The 20934-nt window shown below is 43.5% G+C and overlaps 2 protein-coding genes and 1 pseudogene across 3 annotated transcripts in view; 1 reads left to right on the top strand and 2 right to left on the bottom strand.

Annotated features, from left to right (window-relative positions):
* The first annotated feature begins 750 nt into the window (after positions 1 to 750).
* LOC112244449 lies at positions 751 to 5737 on the top strand (annotated as a pseudogene).
* Positions 5738 to 7933: 2196 nt separating this feature from the next.
* Positions 7934 to 17160, bottom strand: LOC112227735 (E3 ubiquitin-protein ligase rnf146). 2 transcript variants are annotated; one of them, XM_024392586.2, is made up of 3 exons: positions 17071 to 17160; positions 10232 to 10294; positions 7934 to 10073 (listed from the first exon to the last, which is right to left on the bottom strand). In XM_024392586.2, the coding sequence occupies exon 3, from the start codon at positions 10059 to 10061 to the stop codon at positions 9003 to 9005; it is 1059 nt and encodes a 352-aa protein (XP_024248354.1). In that variant the 5' UTR covers positions 10062 to 10073; positions 10232 to 10294; positions 17071 to 17160; the 3' UTR covers positions 7934 to 9002. The 2 variants fall into 2 exon arrangements, with proteins under 2 accessions (XP_024248354.1, XP_024248346.1); XM_024392578.2 differs by lacking the exon at positions 17071 to 17160 and adding an exon at positions 13639 to 13737.
* A 451-nt stretch (positions 17161 to 17611) lies between these two features.
* The window catches only part of LOC112227748 (R-spondin-3), a 45688-nt gene continuing 42365 nt past the window's right edge, over positions 17612 to 20934 (bottom strand). Inside the window, exon 6 of the mRNA XM_024392597.2 lies at positions 17612 to 19223. Coding sequence (XP_024248365.1) covers positions 18985 to 19223 — 239 coding nt within the window. The 3' untranslated portion in view covers positions 17612 to 18984. The remainder of the gene's footprint in view (positions 19224 to 20934) is intronic.

Genomic DNA, 20934 nt, shown 5'->3' with positions numbered 1-20934 from the left:
TAAAAAGACATAGAAGTTATATTTATTTGTCTATTAAAAACACATTTAATTGATGGACAGATCTTGTTTTTATTTTGGATCCATAAGTATGCTGTGTGTTGTATTTACTGTGCATCTCATTTTAATATGTTATACACTTGATCAGTTCTAGGGCAGGGGCTACAGTTCTGTTTTTCAAAAAGCCTTTGAGACAAATCCACTATAGTATAATTGTGTTACGTTACATCACTGTTGGTTAGGCCTATGAGATGAAAAGTCAAGGACTAAAAGGCCTCGTTTTTTCTTCGACTGGCACTAATTCTGTCATCCTTACCTCATAAACCTGAATAATGGAAATTCTCTATGAAACGTGGAAATGGTTTGGCCATCGACTTTAAAAGCTGTTAGGGCCATAACATTGTAAGACGGGTAGTCTATTTTCAGGATGATTGACATTGAGTGCACTGAAAGCACTACTTTGGACCCTTTTCCATGAACTGCTGCCTTACTGTTTCCTTCTGTTCAATGTGGAGAGTTCATCCAGATGTCTTCCAGGTACAGTAACCACCATTGGACCAGGACCACAGTCAGTCAGTCAGTCAGTCAGTCAGTCCGTCCGTCTGTACAGAAACAGTCTAACAAGAATCCCCAATAAACTAACCCACCCACATTAACAAACACATAACTGTTGTATTCAAGGCGGGTGGTTGGCCACCGGCACCATGACCGGCCTGGCTATGGAGACAGCCTTCAGAGGGCGCCCGACCCGCCATGATCATAACGGACGGGCGTCCCCAGGACACGGTGGAGGAGGTGGCAGCACAGGCCCGGCAGGCGGACATCCAGATATTCGCCATCGGAGTGGGCAGGGTGGATATGAACACACTGCGGGTCATCGGGAGTGAGCCGCACTCGGAGCATGTGTACCTGGTGGCCAACTTCAGCCAGATAGAGACCCTCACCTCTGTCTTCCAGTCCAATCTGTGTGGAGCTGTTTTCTCTCTGTTCATCTCTCATGTGCTTTAATCATTGTGCTCTGTGATGGACCATCAGTGTGATCACCTCTGTGTGAGCACCCCAGCCTCCTACATGTGCCGAGGTAGAAGGGGTTACACCCTTAACTCCGATGGCAAGACCTGCCGCAGTGAGTGAACAGCAGCAGAAGCATAGGGGAAGGTTTAGGGTTAGGGTCAGCTACAGCAGTAGTATTCAATCCTGTCTTTGCCTATTTTGTGGTCATCCTGGTACTGTAGTGGAAGACCCGTGTGATGTGGTGGACCATGGCTGTGCCCACATCTGTGCCAACATGCCAGGGGTACTCGGCTACGAGTGTCGCTGGCGGCTTGGTTAGGAACTCAACGAGGACGAGAGCACGTGTCGAAGTGAGATTCTTAGTTTTTCTTCTTTCTTTCTTTTTTGTGGTTATGACTAAAGTTAACAAAAATAATGAATTTACCCTGAAAACAAGTAATTTATCTGCTTCTGAAGGTTAACCTGAATTCCAGATTTTCATATGTCCTTTCATTGCTCAAATCTGATGGTCTATTATACCGAAAACAATAAATACTTTGTTTTTGGTTTACATTTCAATCCATGGACTGGCTCAGTGATGCAAATATGCTTGACTATAGTAGTGTTCACAATCAGTTCTTTAAGCAGTTGAAGGGTGGAGGTGGAGGTCCAAGTCCACCCACATTTGGACGTGGAACTTCAGACTTCAGAGTAGCATAGGGGAGATCTCCAAGAGGAAGTGTGCTTCTTGAATCATCTCACTGGCTGCTGACATATGGGGGAGTGTGTCCATGGTATCAGAATACTAAGAAATCATAACAGACAGCCAGGGTTCCATCTGGTTTGATCTGTAGAAAGGGTTCTACATGGAACCAAAAGGGTTCTCCTTTGGGGACAGCCGAACAAACCTTTTTGGCTCTAGATAGCACCTTTTTTCTAAGAGTGTATGTTCCGATGCAAATTGCACAATAAACATTTCAATTCACTTCAGAAAGCACACCTCTCGAGTGTATTACAATCCTAACACATTTGGAATATTGATTTCAGAGCCCTGTGTGTTAATCATAATCTGTAAGTGCTTAAAAAAATAGGCAGAAACAACTGGTATTACAGGAAATAAAGAACATTTCAAATTAAAGGCACCTATTCTCTTTTTGACATCCTGAGAATAATGTATGAATTCAAGCCCATCTATGTGTGTTTCTACCTTTCCCCCCCAGGAATAGATTACTGTGACCTGGGGAACCATGGCTGTCAGCATGACTGTGTCAGCTCTCCTGAGTCCTACGTCTGTAGATGCACGAGGGGCTATGTTCTCAACCGCGATGGCAAGACCTGCAGCAGTAAGTTCATCACTCCTCTGGTTGTATGAACTGTGTTACTGTGCTATTAACAACACTGTACTCAACTTCCCCCCCCTCCTGAGATGGAAGTGCCAGTATACTTCTAAAAATGGTTTCAAATATATTTAATCTAACAAATAAAGCAATCAGAAACTGTTAATTCAAAATATCAGTCTCTGGAGGACTCAGCAACAGAGTGCTGTGCTCACTGTGTGGGCAGTGTTGAGGAAAACATTTGTAATGTATTTATTTGTTGAATGTAGTGAATATGTGAGTCACTGTTATGTTTCTATATAACAGTGTAGAAGTGTTACTTCCCTGAAAGAATATTAGCATGCGTTGTCCCTTTCTCTCTCCTGCCTTGTTTCTATCTCTGTACCCGATGTTACAACACCTCTCAGAGATTGACCACTGTGCTCTTGGCGACCATGGGTGTGAACACTGAAGATTCATTTTTCTGTATCTCAGTCTCACCTAATACGCAGAAATATCATTTGTATTCAACATTTTACTTAGATTTCAACATACTAGCAAGTCTTGCTTATTGACCTCAACAACTGGGTCTGATCACTTTTTCTCACGGCAGAGCTTGATCCATGTTCCCTTGGTAACCATGGGTGTGAGCATGACTGTGTGAACACTGAAGATTCATTTATGTGTAGATGTCGAGAAGGCTACAAACTCAGACCTGATAACAGAACCTGCCAGAGTAAGTCCATGGCCTGCTTCCATGTCTTCCTATCAGCTGTGTGGTAACAGATCTTTTGGACATTGCACAGTAATAAGAGGATCTTCTCTATGCATCATGCTGTTTTGGCCCAATGGATTCACATCCCTTTGAATTGAAATGTTAGAATGAATGTGTTACGTATTAATGCTTATGTGACTGAGGTGAAGTTGGACTGCCTTCAAATATACACCTAACTTCCTCTTTTATAATGGGTCTGACTGTGACTGAGTGTTTTTCCATCCTGGTATTTATATGTTACATAAATTGTGAGTTGTGATTATGAGGTCATGGTTAATCCTGATGCTCCCTCTAGTCCAGGGTGTTCTTTTCCTGGATTAAGAGGAATATTCCATACCGTTTGACAGTGACAGGCACATGTCATGAAGGAAGTAAGAGTAGTCCTCCATAGGTAGATGGATATTTATGCACATTATTACCCAATGTTGCAGTAAAATGACTATGTATTTGGTACCATGAAGCCTGGAGTAGAGTAGAGAACACACATTTCCATTATTAATGACAATGATCCTTATTACTATTTGAATTTGACCTGCACCAGGGTTGCAACTTTCACTGGGGACGGGGGACTTGTCCCCCCCCCCCCGCACATTCTGAAATTGCATTTTTGTCCCCCCAGTTTTATCATTGGAATGTGATACAAAACAATGCAATGGTGTGCTTTAGGACCATGTGGACGCCTCTAAGCGGCCAGTAGGCTGTTTGGAGTGTTTATCCGTCTGGATAAAAATAATAATATGTCCCCCCACTCTAAAACCAAAGTTGCGCCCCTGACCTGCACACAGGTAGGTCTTCATAATGTTAGGCTAATAACTGGCTCATTTTACAATAATGGCCCATCAGTGACATTGTTTAAGTAATGTAGGCTAGTACATTCTGCTGCTGTCTTGCCATGGTAAAGTTGATTTGGGGCGTCGTGATGACTTAACACTATTTGTCTCTAATACGGCAGAGGCAGAGTGTTCAGATGGAGTGATGGATCTGGTATTTGTAATTGACGGTTCTAAGAGCCTGGGGCCGGCCAACTTTGACCTTGCCAAGCAGTTTGTGAACAGCATCGTGTACTCTCTGGACGTGTCCGGGACGGGCACCCACATGGGGCTGCTGCAGTACTCCAGTAAGGTCCGCACAGAGTTCATCCTGGGTCAGTATACCTCAGGCCGGGACATCAACAGGGCCGTGTCGCGGATGCAGTACATGGGCAGAGGATCCATGACGGGCGCTGCCCTGCGTCACATGTTTGAGTACAGCTTCTCTGCCAAGGAGGGGGCCAGGCCCGACATGCCACGGGTCAGTATCGTGTTCACCGACGGAGGATCCCAGGATGATGTGTCGAAATGGGCCACTAAGGCAAAGGATGCCGGTACAGTTTCTTACATCGTGTTTGCTGAACTTGATCTGATTGCAGAGCCATTTAAATAGCCTTTCATAGAGTACCATCTTCTCTTAAAGGAGTCATTCATCCACTTCCTTCTGACCTTTGACCTGCTTCCCCGCCCCCAGGTATCACGATATATGCACTTGGTGTTGGTAAAGCCATCGAAGAGGAGCTCAGGGAAATTGCTTCCAAGCCAGATGATAAGCATTTGTACTATGCTTAAGATTTTAGCAACATGGGAGAAATTACAGACAAATTGAAGTCACGGATATGTAAAGGTACCCAATGAATAAAACACACTCTAAAATAACTTTCTTATTAAAGATCCACAGCTACACATTATTCATTATTTCTCACACTTTTCCTGCAGTGCACAAATCGTCTCATCTTGTATTTATAGATTTGATCATTTATTCAAATACTAAAACAAAAATGCCCCTAACCCCATCTAACGTCTTAAAACTAATCTGATTGTTTATGAAGGTGGTGCTTATAGACTTCCATATATATTTTTTTATACTTAAGCAATAAGGCCTGAAGGGGTGTGGTATATGGCCAATATACCACGGCTAAGGGCAGTTCCTATGCACTCCGCATTGCGTCGTGCATAAGAACAGCCCTTAGCCGTGATATATCGACCATATACCACAAACCCCCGAGGTGACTTATTGCTATTATAAACTGGTTACCAATGTAATTAGAGGATTACATACACATTTTTTGTTGTACCCGTGGTATACCTCTGATATACCACGGCTGTCAGCCAATCAGCATTCAGGGCTCGAACCACCCAGTTTAAAATGTGTGTTAGATCGATTTTCTCTCATGCACTGCATTTCAGGAAATATTTATTGAGGAGCCGGTAAGTACTTTATGTTCAGGGGAAAAATGCTGTACATCTCTGCCACCTGCAGGTGATTTTATGAAGTACAACAGCAACCATACAATTGGAGGCCTATCATTGTACAGTATATTGTGAGGCTCTGGGAATGAATAATTGTATTGCACTTGATCTGTGTCAGTCTGTTCCTAAAAGACAATCCATACGGTGTCTGTCTGTGAACAGAGAAACCCTCCCTTCAAGATATGTGTAAGTGTGAGAACGTGATGCTCTTCCAGAGGCAGGTCAGCGAACAGCTTAGGAGACTGACCCAGAATAATATCCTTTACAGCTCTGTGGTGGTGTGCATACTTTAGATAAGAGCTTTAATATTGCCATGACATTGAATGCTTTACAAATGGTACCCTATTTACTGTATGGTGTGCTACTTTTGACCAGAGTCCCATCAGCCCTGGTCAAAAGTAGTGCACTATAAAGGAAATAGGCTAGAGTCCCATCAGCCCTGGTCAAAAGTAGTGCACTATAAAGGAAATAGGCTGCCATTTAGGATGCAACCATTATGTTTAAAAATGTGTTTAGTTTAAAATCAATAACTTCCTTAATGTGTAAATACTTGATGTTGTGTCAAAAAGGATGGAGACCCTTGAGAATCAGCTTGGACACAAATGAAGGAGTCATTCATCCACTTCTGTTCGTCCTCAACGGATTCTTCTCAACTGGCCTGCGGTGCAAGGGCTTTACTAAACTTCAAGGGATAACTTTAAGCTATTTCAACATGCTACACTGAAACATAAAATGGTATATTTCCTACTGTAATTGCTATTCTGAACAAAACTATGCATTTATGCATGTGGCTGTGGACTGGAGTGAAGCCAAAAATACTGTTTAAATCTTTGCTACATTTAGGTATCAAAATGTACTTATTTTTAAAAGTAAAATGTTATTTGGCAGATAACTGCAATTTATAGATCCAAATATAACTCATAAGATACAGTACAAAATTGTATGACAAATCAAAGTAAAATCACTTTGTATTTCAAGCAAAATGCTTTCTATTGCTGTTGATGTGAATAAAATCCCTGTTGATCTTGCTTGTATTGTACTTTGTGGAACACCACAATAAGTCACAATGTTTTCAAAGATTGGAAGATCAGATAATCTGTTAGATTTGGATTGAACCTGACAAGGTTTTTGTATAAAACAGAAACACACATAGTGGTCTTACTGCTACAATTTTCAATGCATGTGAATCCTGAATAATCTAAAAATGAAACATTGTTTGTCCTGCTGCATAGATCTAGGTTAGAGTCAGCCGCTCCTTTTCCCTCCCTGATAGATCAAGCTTAACTATATTGTGAACCCGGCTGTCAGGTCTCTGGATAACACACCGCTAGGGGCACGTCCCAAATGGCACCATATTCCCTAGATAGTGGGCCCTGGTCAAGGGTAGTGCACTAAATAGGGAATAGAGTGCCATTTTGGATGCACTCCACCAAGCCTTTTGTCTTCCTCTCCCGTCCCTTTACAAAGGTCATGTGTTTCCTGGCCAAACACCAGGCTTTGGTGTTGCTTACAGATACGTGATCAGAATATCAAACCCGGGTGTGAGATGAATTCAGAGGGTTGGAACCTGTTGAAGTAGGTATGCTACACTGCACCAAGTGGACCTGTGCAGGGCAGGAGCAGCGGGTGCATGATATTAGCAAGTGGTGAGGTACACGACATGTTCCAAAAGTATGTGGACACCTGCTCGTCCAAAATCATGGGCATTAATATGGTGTTGGTCCCCCCTTTGCTGCTGTAACAGCCTCCACTCCTCTGGGAAGGCTTTCACTAGATGTTGGAACATTGCTGCAGGACTTATTTCCGTTCAGTCACAAGAGCATTAGTGAGGTTGGGCGAATTGCCTTGGCTCACAGTCAGCGTTCCAATTCCTCCCACAGGTGTTTGATGGAGTTGAGGTCAGGGCTCTGTGCAGGCCAGTCAAGTTCTTCCACACCGATCTCGACAAACCATTTCCGTATGGACTTTAGTTTGTCATACTGAAACAGTAAGTAGGCCTTTGTGTCGCTGCTCAGCCATAGAAACCCATTTAATGAAGCGCCCAACAGTTAGTGCTGACATTGCTTCCAGCGGTAGTTTAGAACTCGTTAGTGAGTGCTGCAACCTAGGACAGAATTTTTATGCACTTCAGGCGTCCGGTTTCGTGAGCTTGTGTGGCCTACCACTTTGTGGCTGAGCCGTTGTTGCTCCTATATGTTTCCACTTCACAATGACAGCACTTACGGTTTACCGAAGCAGCTCTAGCAGGGTAGACATTTAACCAACTGACTTGTTGGAAAGGTGGCATCCTATGACAGTCCCACATTGAAAGTCACTAAGCTCTTCAGTAAGGCAATTGTAATGACAATGTTTGTCTATGGAGAACACATGGCTGTGTGCTCGATTTTAGACACCTGTCAGCAGGTGTCCACATACTTGTGTATATATAGTGTCGAGTTGTCACATGAGAAATATCAGGAAAAAATGCATTGTGACCAGATTTGATACAAGAGAGCTTATTTCTTGCATGTCGCTAGTCGTGTTGGTATGTGACAAGCTTGTCTTTTGCTTCCATTCAACAAAAACAATACTTCCCATATCAACCTTTTGGGTTGATGAATACACACATTTTATTTAAAATTACAAACCATGTAACAAAAGATTACAAACCAAACCAAACTGACCAGATGACATTGACAGTAAGCTGGTAAGAAAAACACATTTAAAACTTCAAATGTTTTTTCTGGAGACAGCCAGCAAACCACTTAGCAACCATTGCTCTTCTCTTATCGTCATAGTAATCACAATAGAATTTACAACCAGAGGGAAAACATTTTAAAACAGTTAATCAAACTAAAATCTAAAACACCAGTCCTCCTCCTCAACAGTAGTGTTTCTCTTAAAACACATGCAAACGTTATGAAACAGACTAGCATTTCAGATGAATAATCAGCAACTTAAATTAAAATGTTGTCTGACTTTGATCAGAGAGGTCATGGAGCATGGTGTTAATCATTTTGGAGCAGCCTAGAGCGCAACACACCAAGCTGCTGCATAGTGAAAAACAACCACTGATCTGATCAAAACAACTAGCTGGTAAAAGGCTGCTACCCCATTCAGCTAAATGCATTTTTAATTTAACCTTTATTTAACTAGGCAAGTCAGTTAAGAATTTGCTCTTATTTTCAATGACTGCCTAGGAACAGTGGGTTACCTGCCTTGTTCAGGGGCAAAATGACAGATTTGTACCTTGTCAGCTTGGGGATTCAATCTTGTAACCTTCCGGTTACTGGTCCAATACTCTAACCACAAGGCTACCTGCCACCCCATGTCTCTTAAAATAAAAAGTCTCCAACTTTCAACACGGCTGCATCACACACACACACACACTGGAGACAAGGGACCGTTCAAACAACTTACACGAAACAACTCAACGCTCAATTAACAAGTTGTATGGGGAAAGACTTTGCTCCCAAGGCCCACCAGTAAATGTAGATTATCACTAATTTTAAGGGGGGTAATTTTCATCTTTAAAGTCTAATATAATAAGCATCTCCTTGCCTTGAGACAGTTATATGCGGGGTTGGTTTGAGTCGGTTTCAGAGTCCTATATTAACTGAGAATGTTAGCTACAGTGCAGAGGTTCAAGATGAGTTGAGCTCACACTTCAGTACACTGGCCGTCAGGCCTTCGCGACCTCACACTACTGCTGCTGGAGGCCTCAGCCCCAGGGGGGGACCTGTCCTCTGGGCTCTCCCCCAAACGCAGTCTCTGCTCCCGGGGATCCACTGCCTCCCCATCACCCTCATCGTCGCTCCAGTCCCCAGAACCATCCACAGAGGTGTTAGGACCAGATGACATGGAGGGTGTAGCAGTGGCCTCTTCTTCCCCCTCCTCTCCCTCCCCAACCTCAGCCCTCTCTGGCGCATCTGTGGGACTGATGTGGAGCAGGGCCAGGGTGTCCTCCAGGGAGGGGCTGGTCGGGCTGCCAGGCTGGCCCCCCAGAGAGGTGGGAGGCCTGGCAGGAGCAGACAGGACTGTGGAGGTAGCTGGAGATGCTGCAGCCTGCTGCACTGCGGCTGATGAAGTATCAGCCCCGTCTGCAGAGTTCCCTCTCCCTGCCGCAGCGGACCCCTGCGCGCCACCCTCGGTGTCCAGACGGAGGCCCGCCACCCCTTTCTTGGGGATGTCCACAACGTCCCGTTTTATCTTGCGGCGGCGGCCGTGCTCATTGCGCCGGTACTGCACCATGTTCTCCAGGTCGGCTACGTACAGGAACCCGGCTATCAGCATCTCAGCAGTCTTCTTGCCCTTGGAGAAAGCATCCTCCAGCTCACGACTGGTCCTTTCGTCATACTGCCACCAGCCATTCCTCCCCTCATAGTACCAGGCATTGTCCCCTGTGGCACCCCACCCTCCGGTCTTAAGCTCTTCGGGGGACAGCAGAGTGGGGTGCTCCAGGAAGTCCTCGGGAACCTCCTGTCTACAGAGAGCACAGCGCTTGCTCTGCCAGGACGCCCCTTTCACACACAGGAAGCAGAAGACATGGCGGCAGGGTAGCTGGACAGGGTGGACACAGCTCTGCAGGCAAATTGCACATTCTGGGACAGGCAGGGCAGGTGATGAGCCACTGGAAACAGAGCAGGCAGAGTCACCACTCCCCTTCTTACTGGATGGGAGCGAGCTCACAGTGTGGTCAACCTCACCACAGCTAGCCATCCTTAGGAAGTACTTTGGGGGGGTGGGGGGCAAAGAGACACAGAAAAGGATGTTAATGTGAACTACGAGCATCATAGTTGTCAAACTAAATCAACCAATAAACTGCTTTAACTTGTTCAGTGTATTTAGCTACACACAGGACAGGCAGAGATTCTGTAGTAGCTACTTACTGTGATATCTGCTAATGTTGCCAATGTAGCATTAGGCTTTTTGGTGGTTGTTCAAATGTCTCACTGCCAAAAGGAAACAAAGGTTAACGCACAGACTTTTTTTTAAATCAATAGATGAACTTACGATTCCGGGAAAGTAAACAATACGGGAATGACAATAAGTCAATTGTTTTCAGATAATTGAAAGACTATTTATATTTGATTATTTTCAACTAAATGAAATCGGTCACCATGTCGGTCATCATGAAATGACCGATACACTAGCTAGTTAACCTGTTTGGGCTAGGAGGCAGCATTTCCACGTTTGGATGAAAAGCGTGTCCAGAGTAAACTGCCTGCTACCCAGTCCCAGTTGCTAATATATGCATATTATTAGTAGATTTGGATAGAAAACACTCCAAAGTTTCTAAAACTGTTTGAATGATGTCTGTTAGTATAACAGAGCTCATATGGGGCGGCAGGGTAGCCTAGTGGTTAGAGAGTTGGACTAGTAACCGAAAGGTTGCAAGTTCGAATCCCCGAGCTGACACTGTACAAATCTGTCATTCTGCCCCTGAACAGGCAGTTAACCCACTGTTCCTAGGCCGTCATTGAAAATAAGAGTTTGTTCTTAACTGACTTGCCTAGTAAAATAAAAAGGTAAAAAATTTAAAAATGGTAGGAAAAAACCTGAGAAAAATCCAACCAGGAAGTGGGAATTCTGAGGTTTGTAGTTTTTCAACTCTTGGCCTATTGAATACACAGTGTCTTTGGGTCATATTGCACTTCCTAAGGCTTCCACTAGATGTCATTAGTCTTTAGAACCTTGTTTGATGCTTCTACTGTGAAGTGAGGGTAAATGAGAGGGGATTGAGTCAGAGGTCTGCCAGAGACCCACAAGCTGGTGACACGTTCATGTGAAAGGTAGCTTGCGTTCCATTGCATTTCTGAAGTCAAAGGAATTCTCCAGTTGGAACATTATTGAAGATATTTAAAAACATCCTAAAGATTGATTCTATACTTCGTTTTACATGTTTCTACGGACTGTAACGGAACTTTTTGACTTTGTCTGCTGCTAGTGATCGTGCGTCATGCATTTGGAATACTGTGCTAAACATGCTAACAAAAAGAGATATTTGGACATATATTAACTATCGAACAAATCAAACATTTGTGGAACTGGGATTCCTGGGAGTGCATTCTGATGAAGATTAAAATGTAAGTGAATATTTATAATGCTATTTGACTTCTTGTTGACTTCAACACGGCGGATATCTTTTTGGGTTGTGTTGGTCTCTGAGCGCCGTACTCATTGATTATTGCATGGTTTGCTTTTCCCATAAAGTTTTTTAAAAATCTGACAGTGGTTGCATTAAGTAGAAGTATATCTTTAATTCTGTGAATAACTTGTATCTTTTATCAATGTTTATTATGAGTATTTCTGTAAATTTGTGTGGCTCTGTGCAAATTCACAGGATGGCAAAGCCAAATGTAAACTGAGGTTTTTGGATATAAATATGAACTTGATTGAACAAAACATACATGTATTGTGTAATGTTGTCCCAGGAGTGTCATCTGATAAAGAATATCAAAGGTTAGTGAGTAATTTTCTCTCCATTTCTGCTTTTTGTGACTCCTCTCTTTGGTTGGAAAATAGCTGTATGGTTTCTCTGACTAGTTGCTGACCTAACAATCATATGTTCTGCTTTCGCCGAAAAGCCTTTTTGAAATCGGACACTGTGGTTGGATTACCGAGAATTCTCTTTAAAATGGTGTCTAATATCTGTATGTTTGAGAAATGTTAATTATGACATTTCTGCTGATTGAATTTGCACCCTGCAATTTCATTGGGTGTTGGCGAGCTAGCGGAACCCCGTTCCTAGACAGGTTAACAATGACATTTTGGCCCTTATATGGCAGTTGGCAACCAACTTGAGGTGCATTACTGCAACCGACTGAAGTTTGGACCTAAGTTCATCTTCAATTCACCCAAATAGGACCAATTATACTATTTTAGCGCCTGGTCACGCAGGTGCACCCGAGCAGTGTGGGTGCAATGACTGAATAACGTGTACATGTATTTTGCAAAGCTTGCGTACACGACTGGTTTGATCAGCATGTAAGTTCTATTTTATCGCCTGGCTACGCAGACACTTGTTGACCTGTGCAAGCAGTGTGGATGCAATGATTTATTAACAGGTTATTTTGTTACCCTTTTTCCTCCCCAATTTCGTGGTAACCAATTGGTAGTTATAATCTCTTCTCGTCGCTGCAACTCCCGTACGAACTCGTGAGAGGTGAAAGTCGAGAGCCGTGCATCCTCCGAAACACAACCCAACCAAGCCACACTGATTCTTTGAAACTGTACACCTGGTGACCATGTCAGCGTGCACTGCTCCCAGCTCACCACAAGAGTCACTAGTGTGCAAGGACATCGCTGCCCCTAACGTCGCTGGGCACATTGTTCACCGCCCCATGGGTCTCCGGTCTGCGACAGAGCCTGGACTTAAACCTAGAATCTCTAGTGGCGCAGCTAACACTGCTTTAGACCACTGCGCCACTCAGGAGGCCCTTAACATGCATGTCTGAATTTATTTTGCACGCAAGCGATGTGAGCAGTATGGTCAGTATGTGAGCTAGCTAACTGGCAGGACCTGTATCGCGATACTCGTTAGTATCGTGGCAAGGAAACAAAACATTAAGCAGATTTAACTTATTTTGGAAAACAGCCCTAATGTTACAAACAAAACATTATGTCATCCAGTGTCACTTATTACCCAGTGTAATATTTTATTTTCCAAGCTATAGCTATTGAAAGGACCAAAGAGTCGAGTCTGCTTCGTTAAAATTTGCGCCATGGAAAAAAATATCGTGATACAGTCCTACCAAAAACGGATGACAGCAAACGTTAGCGAACAACAGTTTTTTCCCCCCCCCCTTCTTCCTTCGAGGATAAACCACCGTTAGCCATGTAACGTTATCTAACTAACGTTGGCTAATCTCCGAGCTAGCAAACTCAACAGCATTCTCATTTACATAACATTATCGTAGCGAACTACGACCACAATATTTTGATATTTTCGGTGACGGTGTTATTCACATTGAAAAGGCGACAAACTGACGTTAGCTAGTCTGTTAACTTTGATTTGAACTAACGTTACCCACCCCCAGGAGGAATAAAAACAACGAGACGTGTTGTATCCAAGTATCTAGGACTGACAACGTAGCTAGCTGACGTTAGCTTGCAGTCTCCGTCGACAAAGAAAGCCAGAGCTCGTCACGTCTCTCTCTTAGCCGAGACTGTAATTTCGCATGTTAGATTTATCGGTCATTGTGCGCGTCTTGTATTGTTAAATATTACATTGACCTTAAATCATACACATTTATCTAAATTAGCTGCATAGCGAGAAATGTTAAGTTAAACTCACCCGTCTGTTTTCCTCCTTCACAAAAAGCAGCGTAGTAAGTCTAGCGTATTTAGCCTGTTAACGTGATGACTACCTTAATTGTACGTAATCACGCACAGCACACGCACATTACAATTTTCTCGAATCAGCGGAGAAGTGCAATATGAAGTAATTGCAGACCGCAATTCGGGGCGTTTCTTAAGGTGGGCGTTCCTTGATATTAGAAAACGCCCATTTGTGTATACCATTGGTCAGTCCGTAGATGTTTAGTTTTTTTTTAACCTTTATTTAACTAGGCAAGCCAGTTAAGAACACATTCTTATTTACAATGACACCCTACACCAGTCAAAATGGTGGTCACACCAGATACGGGCTGTTTTTCTGATCCACACCCCAATTTTTTAATTAAAAAAAAAAGTTGTGATCAGATGTAGGTCTGTATTTCCAGTGAAAACAATGGTTCAGGGCCTAATGAATTCATTTCAATTGACTGATTTCCTTATATGAACTGTAACTGAGTAGAATCTTTGAAATTGTTGCATTTATATTTTTGTCCAGTGTAGTTACACACACAGCACTGTTACCATACAATGTTTTCAACTTGCATATTTGATACACATTAACATATATGATCACACTGTGTATGTTCATTTTTACAGTAATTATTATCCAACATGTCCTCACCTGGGATTTGAACTCAAAACCTATTGGTTCATGATATTCTGATATGCCACCATGTCTGTGTCAATTAATCTGATTTGATTAATTTATTTAATCAATATTAGATTTTTCTGTATAGGGGAACCCTCGTCACACTGGCCTGTGCTGTCTCAGCCACAGGGAATATATACCTCCATATTTTATATTCCCCGTGTCAACTTCTTCGATCAATTCCTGATCAACGGGCCATCTGGCAGCAAAGGATTGGCAAATCCCGCTGGGTGGATGAAATATGTGCATTTTGTTGACTTCCTGAAACATTTCATTGAGCATACGAAGTGCTCAAAGGAAAAGCCCTGTTCACTCCTTCTGGACAAAACCACGAGTCTCTTCTGTCCAGTGACGGACTCAATCATGCCAAAGAAAATGGCATAATTATGCTGTAATTCCCACCCCATTGCTCTTGTCGGGTTCAACCCTTAGACAGGTCTGTCTACGGGCCACTAAAGATGCACATCAACACCGCGTGTGATGCCTGGATGAGGAACAATGCCGGGAAGACAATGTCAATTTGTGACATTCCAGGCCTCCCGGGTGGCTAAGGGTTAAGGGCACTGTAGTGCAGTGCCAGCTGTGCCACCAGAGACTCTGGGTTCGCGCCCAGGCTCTGTTGTAACCATCCGCGACCGGGAGGTCCGTGGGGCGACGCACAATTGGCATAGCGTCGTTAGGGAGGGTTTGGCCAGTAGGGATATCCTTGTCTCATCGCACACCAGCGACTCCTGTGGCGGGCCGGGCGCAGTGCACGCTAACCAAGATTGCACGGTGTTTCCTCCGACACATTGGTGCGGCTGGCTTCCGGGTTGGATGCGCGCTGTGTTAAGAAACAGTGTGTTGGGTTGTGTATCGGAGAGTTGTAGCGATGAGACAAGATAGTAGCTACTAACAATTGTTGTAATCGCCTACTCTCTGGCTGCAAGCCCCTTGAACATTCAGGCTGGCTGGGGTACAACCTTTCAGATCGCCCCATTCAGAACCCAACATGCCAGGCCCCAGACCCTGCCTATTGCAAGCTCAGACCTGCCCAGTTCTTATGCCACACCATTCCAGCCCTGCCTATTGCGAGCTCAGCATTGCTGATAGCGGACTACCAACTCCTGAGGAGATCCAGCTATATCAAAAAGCTGGCCCCTAAAAACCAGCTTGCAAAGGAAGAAAACAGCGCAAAACTGCAATTCTAACTCAGTGAAGCAGGTACTAGAAATGCACAGCTAAAAAAGAAAAATGGTAGAAGAGTCATCATCAGATGAAGAGGAGTGCTTCTGCCTCATCTGTGTGGAGCCATTTCCAAACAGCCTTCCAAAGGAGACCTGGGTGAAGTGTGTGAGATGCAACAAATGGGCCCATGATGTTTGCACCTCAGACCAGGCAATTTATGTTTTGCCAGAACTGAGACTCTGAAGATGAGTCTGATTAGTCAGATACGGATGCACTCGTATAGACTGTTACAAAACTGTGCATTAGTGTGTTCAAACACCTCGTCTGATTTGTTAAGACTTGTGGCAGACCAGGGGGTTGGGTCAAAACCTTTACACAGATCAGACACAGACAGAGTCCGTGAGGTGTTTATTCTAATAGGTGTTTATTCTAATAATAGTTCAAAAGAAAATAATAGGTCTCCACCACGAGACCCTCTCCAGGATACCAACTTCTTGGCTCCTGGTCTTGCTGTATCCTGTGGGGATCAAAAATGAACTAACTCCTGTTACCTCCGCAACCGTCCCCAACTATACGAGAGTCCTTTCTTCCCCCACTCTCTCCCTGTGTGCTGCCCATCTGGCAGCTTTATGGGACTTGCACAGCAGGTGAGCAATCAGTCCCAATTTGTCAGACAATTAATTATTTGTGTTCTTATTTGTTGATAATCCAATGTGACAACTTACCTGACGTAATGTGACAATTTACCTGCTTATGGGGTAAATTGTCACAAGTGCACACTCTCTATTTAACGGTCTACAACTCCATACTGAAATAAGATAAGAAGATGTAATGAATACAACATAAGTGCCCAAGACGTACTTCTTTCATTTGGTATACATTTATACCATTGTGATGTATTGTCCCCAGTAAATGTTAGACAGCGTGAGAAGTGTGACAACATACCTCACTCTCCCCTACATTAGACAATAACATGCACAATGCAATCATGTATGTCAACATGTGTCCAATATGTTATTGACACAGACGTGGTGGCATAGCAGGAAGATTGGTATGCTGTGAACCAAGAGGTTGTGAGTTTGCACAATGTAATCAGGTGTCAAATATGTAAGTTGAAAACATTGGATGTTAAAAGCACTGTGTGTGTAACTGTTTCTACAGCCTTTTTCTGTTGGTAAAATAATACTTTTCTAGTATAATTAACATATGAGACAAAATTGAGCAAACACATTTTAAGACCCACTGAATTTTTGCCTACCTTTCCTCATGTTGGAAAACTAAAAATGAAAAGTTGAGTAAACCAAAAAAAAGGCTGTGGAACCAGTTACTTAATTATTCATATTTAGTTACAGTGTTTAGTTTTAGTTACAGTGTACCCAGCCCTTGAGTTCTCAATTGAATGTATGGACAACAGCTGGATCAACGACTACAATCCCAACACTCGGTTTTAATGTTAAGAAACGTTATTAATCCTTCTAGCACTACGGTTTTATAAACCTTTGGAACTTAACTCTCATGTAAGCGAGAAAGATTCTTTCAATTGTATTCTTATTAAATTAAAAAATATACACTTACTGTGAGCAGTTTTGCAAAGTTGCACCTGGATGTTTTCACACACCACCTCGGATAGCACACTTCCTCTCATCTTTGCGCTCTCATTTCTATTGGTCCATTCTATTGGTCTATTCCATTCCACATTTCCGACTGGATCGCATGTATTTCTCAAAATACAACTGGGTGCAACTGTCCTAAACTGCGTACAGTAAGTGTATCTTTTGGATATAATAGAATATTTCTCGATTATATGAAAGTTAAATTCCAAATGTTACCGAAAGTGTATTTGCATTTAGACAGAGCATTTGGCCAGCGTCGGGCCATTCCCCTCACAAGGCAAAACGGGACAAACTAATGGCTCAATGTAATGCAATGGAATTGGAGTCATGAATACGGGTAAGTAAGGTTGTGGTGGATTTGATTCAGCATGTCACTGACAGTTCATTGACTATCTATGACCATCTATTTAATGCAATTTATGTGAAAAATAAACTTACAAACAACTGTGTTTAGGATGTATATATCTTCAAAAGACTTGCAAAAACGAAGCAAACGCAGTCAATCTGCAATTAGAAAGGCAGGTCTCCAGAGAGTGTTTATTGATGTAGTTAACAAATAATAAAGGGGCGATTCCATACTAGCGTTTCCCAAAAATATTTAGGTTATCTCCGAATTTTCTAGATATTTTCACATAGAAACTTCATATGGGAGTAAGGATGTTTGATATGTTTTTTAGATTTGTACCACAAACTATTTTTGTGGGATGAGAGTGGCCAATTCGTCCCTTTTAGACCTATAGATGTCCCCTGTAAGATGATCCATGAACTGTACATGATAAAGACAACATCGTGGTGTCATTATACTCCTTATCGAGTGCTCTAAAATATGGAGTGTCTTGTTTCTGAAATATATATATATTTTAGAAATGGTCCACTTTTATCATGATTTTCCCCCAAATGGTTTGTGATACAAATTGAAAAAGCCAAACATCCTTCCCATGAATAAAGGTTTCATGTGACAGTTGCCAGAACAATCTGAGATACCAAAAATATTTTCAGGCATAGAATTACCCAAAGATAACAAATGAAAAAACAAAGACAAGTACAAACCCATTATAGTTTATTTGACATACAGATGCTTTTGATTTCTGCTCAGGTGGCTTTAGTGAAAGCACAGATCCTGCTTACACAGACAGGCAAACTAGCACTTTGTCCAGGACAAACATGACCAATAATAAGTTGGGTGGAAAACACTGGGATCCGTCCTCATTCTTTCACAAAATCAATTCAGTTGGTTTGTCTCAAATGTTTACTATACATCTGGATGCAGTAACCACATCTAACTGTCTGTCTTTCTGTTACTGCTATCCCATGATAATTTACTCAGCAAAAAAACAACAAACAAAAACATAAAGACAACAACAACAATTCTACATAATGTCACAAATTAAACCTACATTGAAACCAAGACGCAAAGTTTGTTTTTAACTGGGCGGGAGCCTTTTAAATAACCGATTCAACAAGCATTTACATTGTCCCGACTCCCAATGACAAACACATCATCATCCCCATACTGTCACATTTCAATGTCTCACTCCTCTCCTCTCTGTACAGTCCCATCCAATCACAAGAGCAGTTTTGTTCAATCCCGTCCAATTAAGAGCCTTCTTGGGTCTCTCTGGTCTGGTGAAACTAGAGGACAGGACGGGAAGGGGGAGGCGGCCTCTCAGTGGTGTGTGGTGGAGGGGGCAAATAGGTAGGTATGTAGGGGAGAAGTCCTTAGAGTCTGTAGTGGCCCGATCGAGTGACCCCATCTCTTGTGCATATACAGTATATATTTAAATAATACAGGTAGCAGCAGCACCCCTTCAGCAAGGAGTTGAGGGGGCGAGGGGGACAAAGAGGGGGTGGAGTGAGAGGGCTCCTCCAGGCTCTGTTACTGTGTAGGACCTCCTCCCTCAGGTGAGACAACAGGGTCTCTGTTTTGGCCTCTTCGGCGTCTTTGCTCTGTCTTGTTCCTGTTCTCAGAGTCCTCCCGGTCACCTGCCTCCCCCCTCTCTCTCTCTCTGTCCTTCTTCCTCTCCCGCCGGCCTTCCCCCTGGCTGTCCTTGTCCCGGCGGTTGTCATGATTTCTCCTTTCGCCCCGCCGCTCACCCTTCCTCCCCTTGCCTTGCCCTAGAGATGGAAAAAACATTGAACAGAAAACTCTTGTTAGTCAACTGCTGGCATCTGGTTAAAAGGTGCCTTTTGAGTTTACCAAGGAAAGAAAACAATTCTGTTTCTATACACAGCCTGTCCAATGTATCAATTTTAAAGTCTCTTTATAATGATTTATGTTGTAGATTAAACTCTGATATTTTCAAGTGATCTACATGACTTTACACAGTGAGCTGGTTGAGGGTCATGGCAGGAGCTGCACTTTCAGATGAGGATATACAGAATAAGATGAATATGAAGAGAGAATGGGTGTGACGATGGCTGTCCAGGGAGTAACTCTGTAGTATGGCACAGTACAAACATGTTCCCCCTATTCACCACTAGAGGTCAGCCTTGCATCACAGACAGTGGCCACACCCTGTGAGCAAGGTTTATTTCAGCTGTTGCAATTCTCTACTGAAAGGCTTTGTCAAAAATAGAATGCCTTTAAATAGTTTATCTGCTCAGTTGATATGCTCTTTCGCCATCTCATAAACAAATCAATTTCATGGAATGTTGTAGAGGTTACCACTGAAAGCTGAAAAGCCCCACATCATTAATATAAAACACCCCCAGAGAGAGAGAGAGAGAGAGACAGAGAGAGAGAGACAGAGAGAGAGAGAGAGACAGAGAGAGAGAGAGAGAGAGAGAGAGAGAGAGAGAGAGAGAGAGAGAGAGAGAGAAAATGAAAAGCAGCAGGATTGCGAAACTGCTGAGGTAGGCACGGAGCCCCTCTCTCCCCCTGGCCCCCCTTCAGCCTGTGTCCATTAATCAGCCCAGCCGTGCTCTGAGCTCCGCTCCATCCTGACCAGGCAGAGAGGGGCTCGCAGCGCACGTCAGCCCAACGCTGACCCACACATTCCTGGGGTCCAGCCAGTGCGATATAGGGCCCTACCATACAACTCTGTTTAGTCTTCCCTGGCTCTGGTCGGCAGGAATAGTGAAAGCACACCAGCCTCAAAGGTGAAACAAAACTGGTGCTGGCACTGGTGCTAGCTCTCCCCAGCTGTAATCTGTATCTGAACTCTCTGAGCTCAGGGCAGGAGAGGAGGAGAGGCCCCCATACATCCCACAAGGCCAGGAAGATTGTAGGGTGTGTGTGTTTATGGCATATGTGTGTGTTTGTATGGTGTGTGTGTGTGTGTGTGTGTATAGTGCAGTGTGAAAGAGGCATTATTGAAAGGGCTTTGGTGGGTTGCTCTTGCAGTGTAGGGTCCAAACAATGTGTGGGGGTGTAGAGAGGGATAGAGAGAAAGTGAGAGCAAGAGAGAGTGAGATAACTAGATAGTGAGAGAGAGAGAGAGAGAGAGAGAGACTGGAACAGAGACACAGCGAGAGAGAGCAAGATAATGATAGAGAGAAAAAGAATGATGGAGACAGAGAGAGAGGGGGAGACAGAGAGACACACACAGAGAGACAGGGAGATAGAGACAAGGAGAAAGAGAGAGACAGGGAGACAGAGAGAGACACTCAGAGAGATGGAGATAGAGAGAGACACACAGAGTGACAGGGACATAGAGAGAGACAGGGAGACAGAGAGAGACACTCAGAGAGACAGGGAGATAGAGACACACAGGGAGATAAAGAGAGAGGGAGATGGAGAGAGACAGAAAGAAAGAGAGAGACACACAGAGAGAGACACACAGAGAGACAGGGAGACAGAGAGAGAGACACTCAGAGAGACAGGGCG

The sequence above is a fragment of the Oncorhynchus tshawytscha genome, linkage group LG03 (assembly GCF_018296145.1).
Source record: "Oncorhynchus tshawytscha isolate Ot180627B linkage group LG03, Otsh_v2.0, whole genome shotgun sequence".
NCBI classification, from domain to species: Eukaryota; Metazoa; Chordata; class Actinopteri; order Salmoniformes; family Salmonidae; genus Oncorhynchus; species Oncorhynchus tshawytscha.
Note: the sequence above shows the minus strand (reverse complement) of the source record. Positions and strands in the feature narration are given on the sequence as shown.

What these genes read in the sequence shown, in the direction of transcription:
- LOC112227735 (XM_024392586.2), bottom strand. Translation starts at nt 10,061, where the DNA reads ATGGCTAGCTGTGGTGAGGTTGACCACACTGTGAGCTCGCTCCCATCC.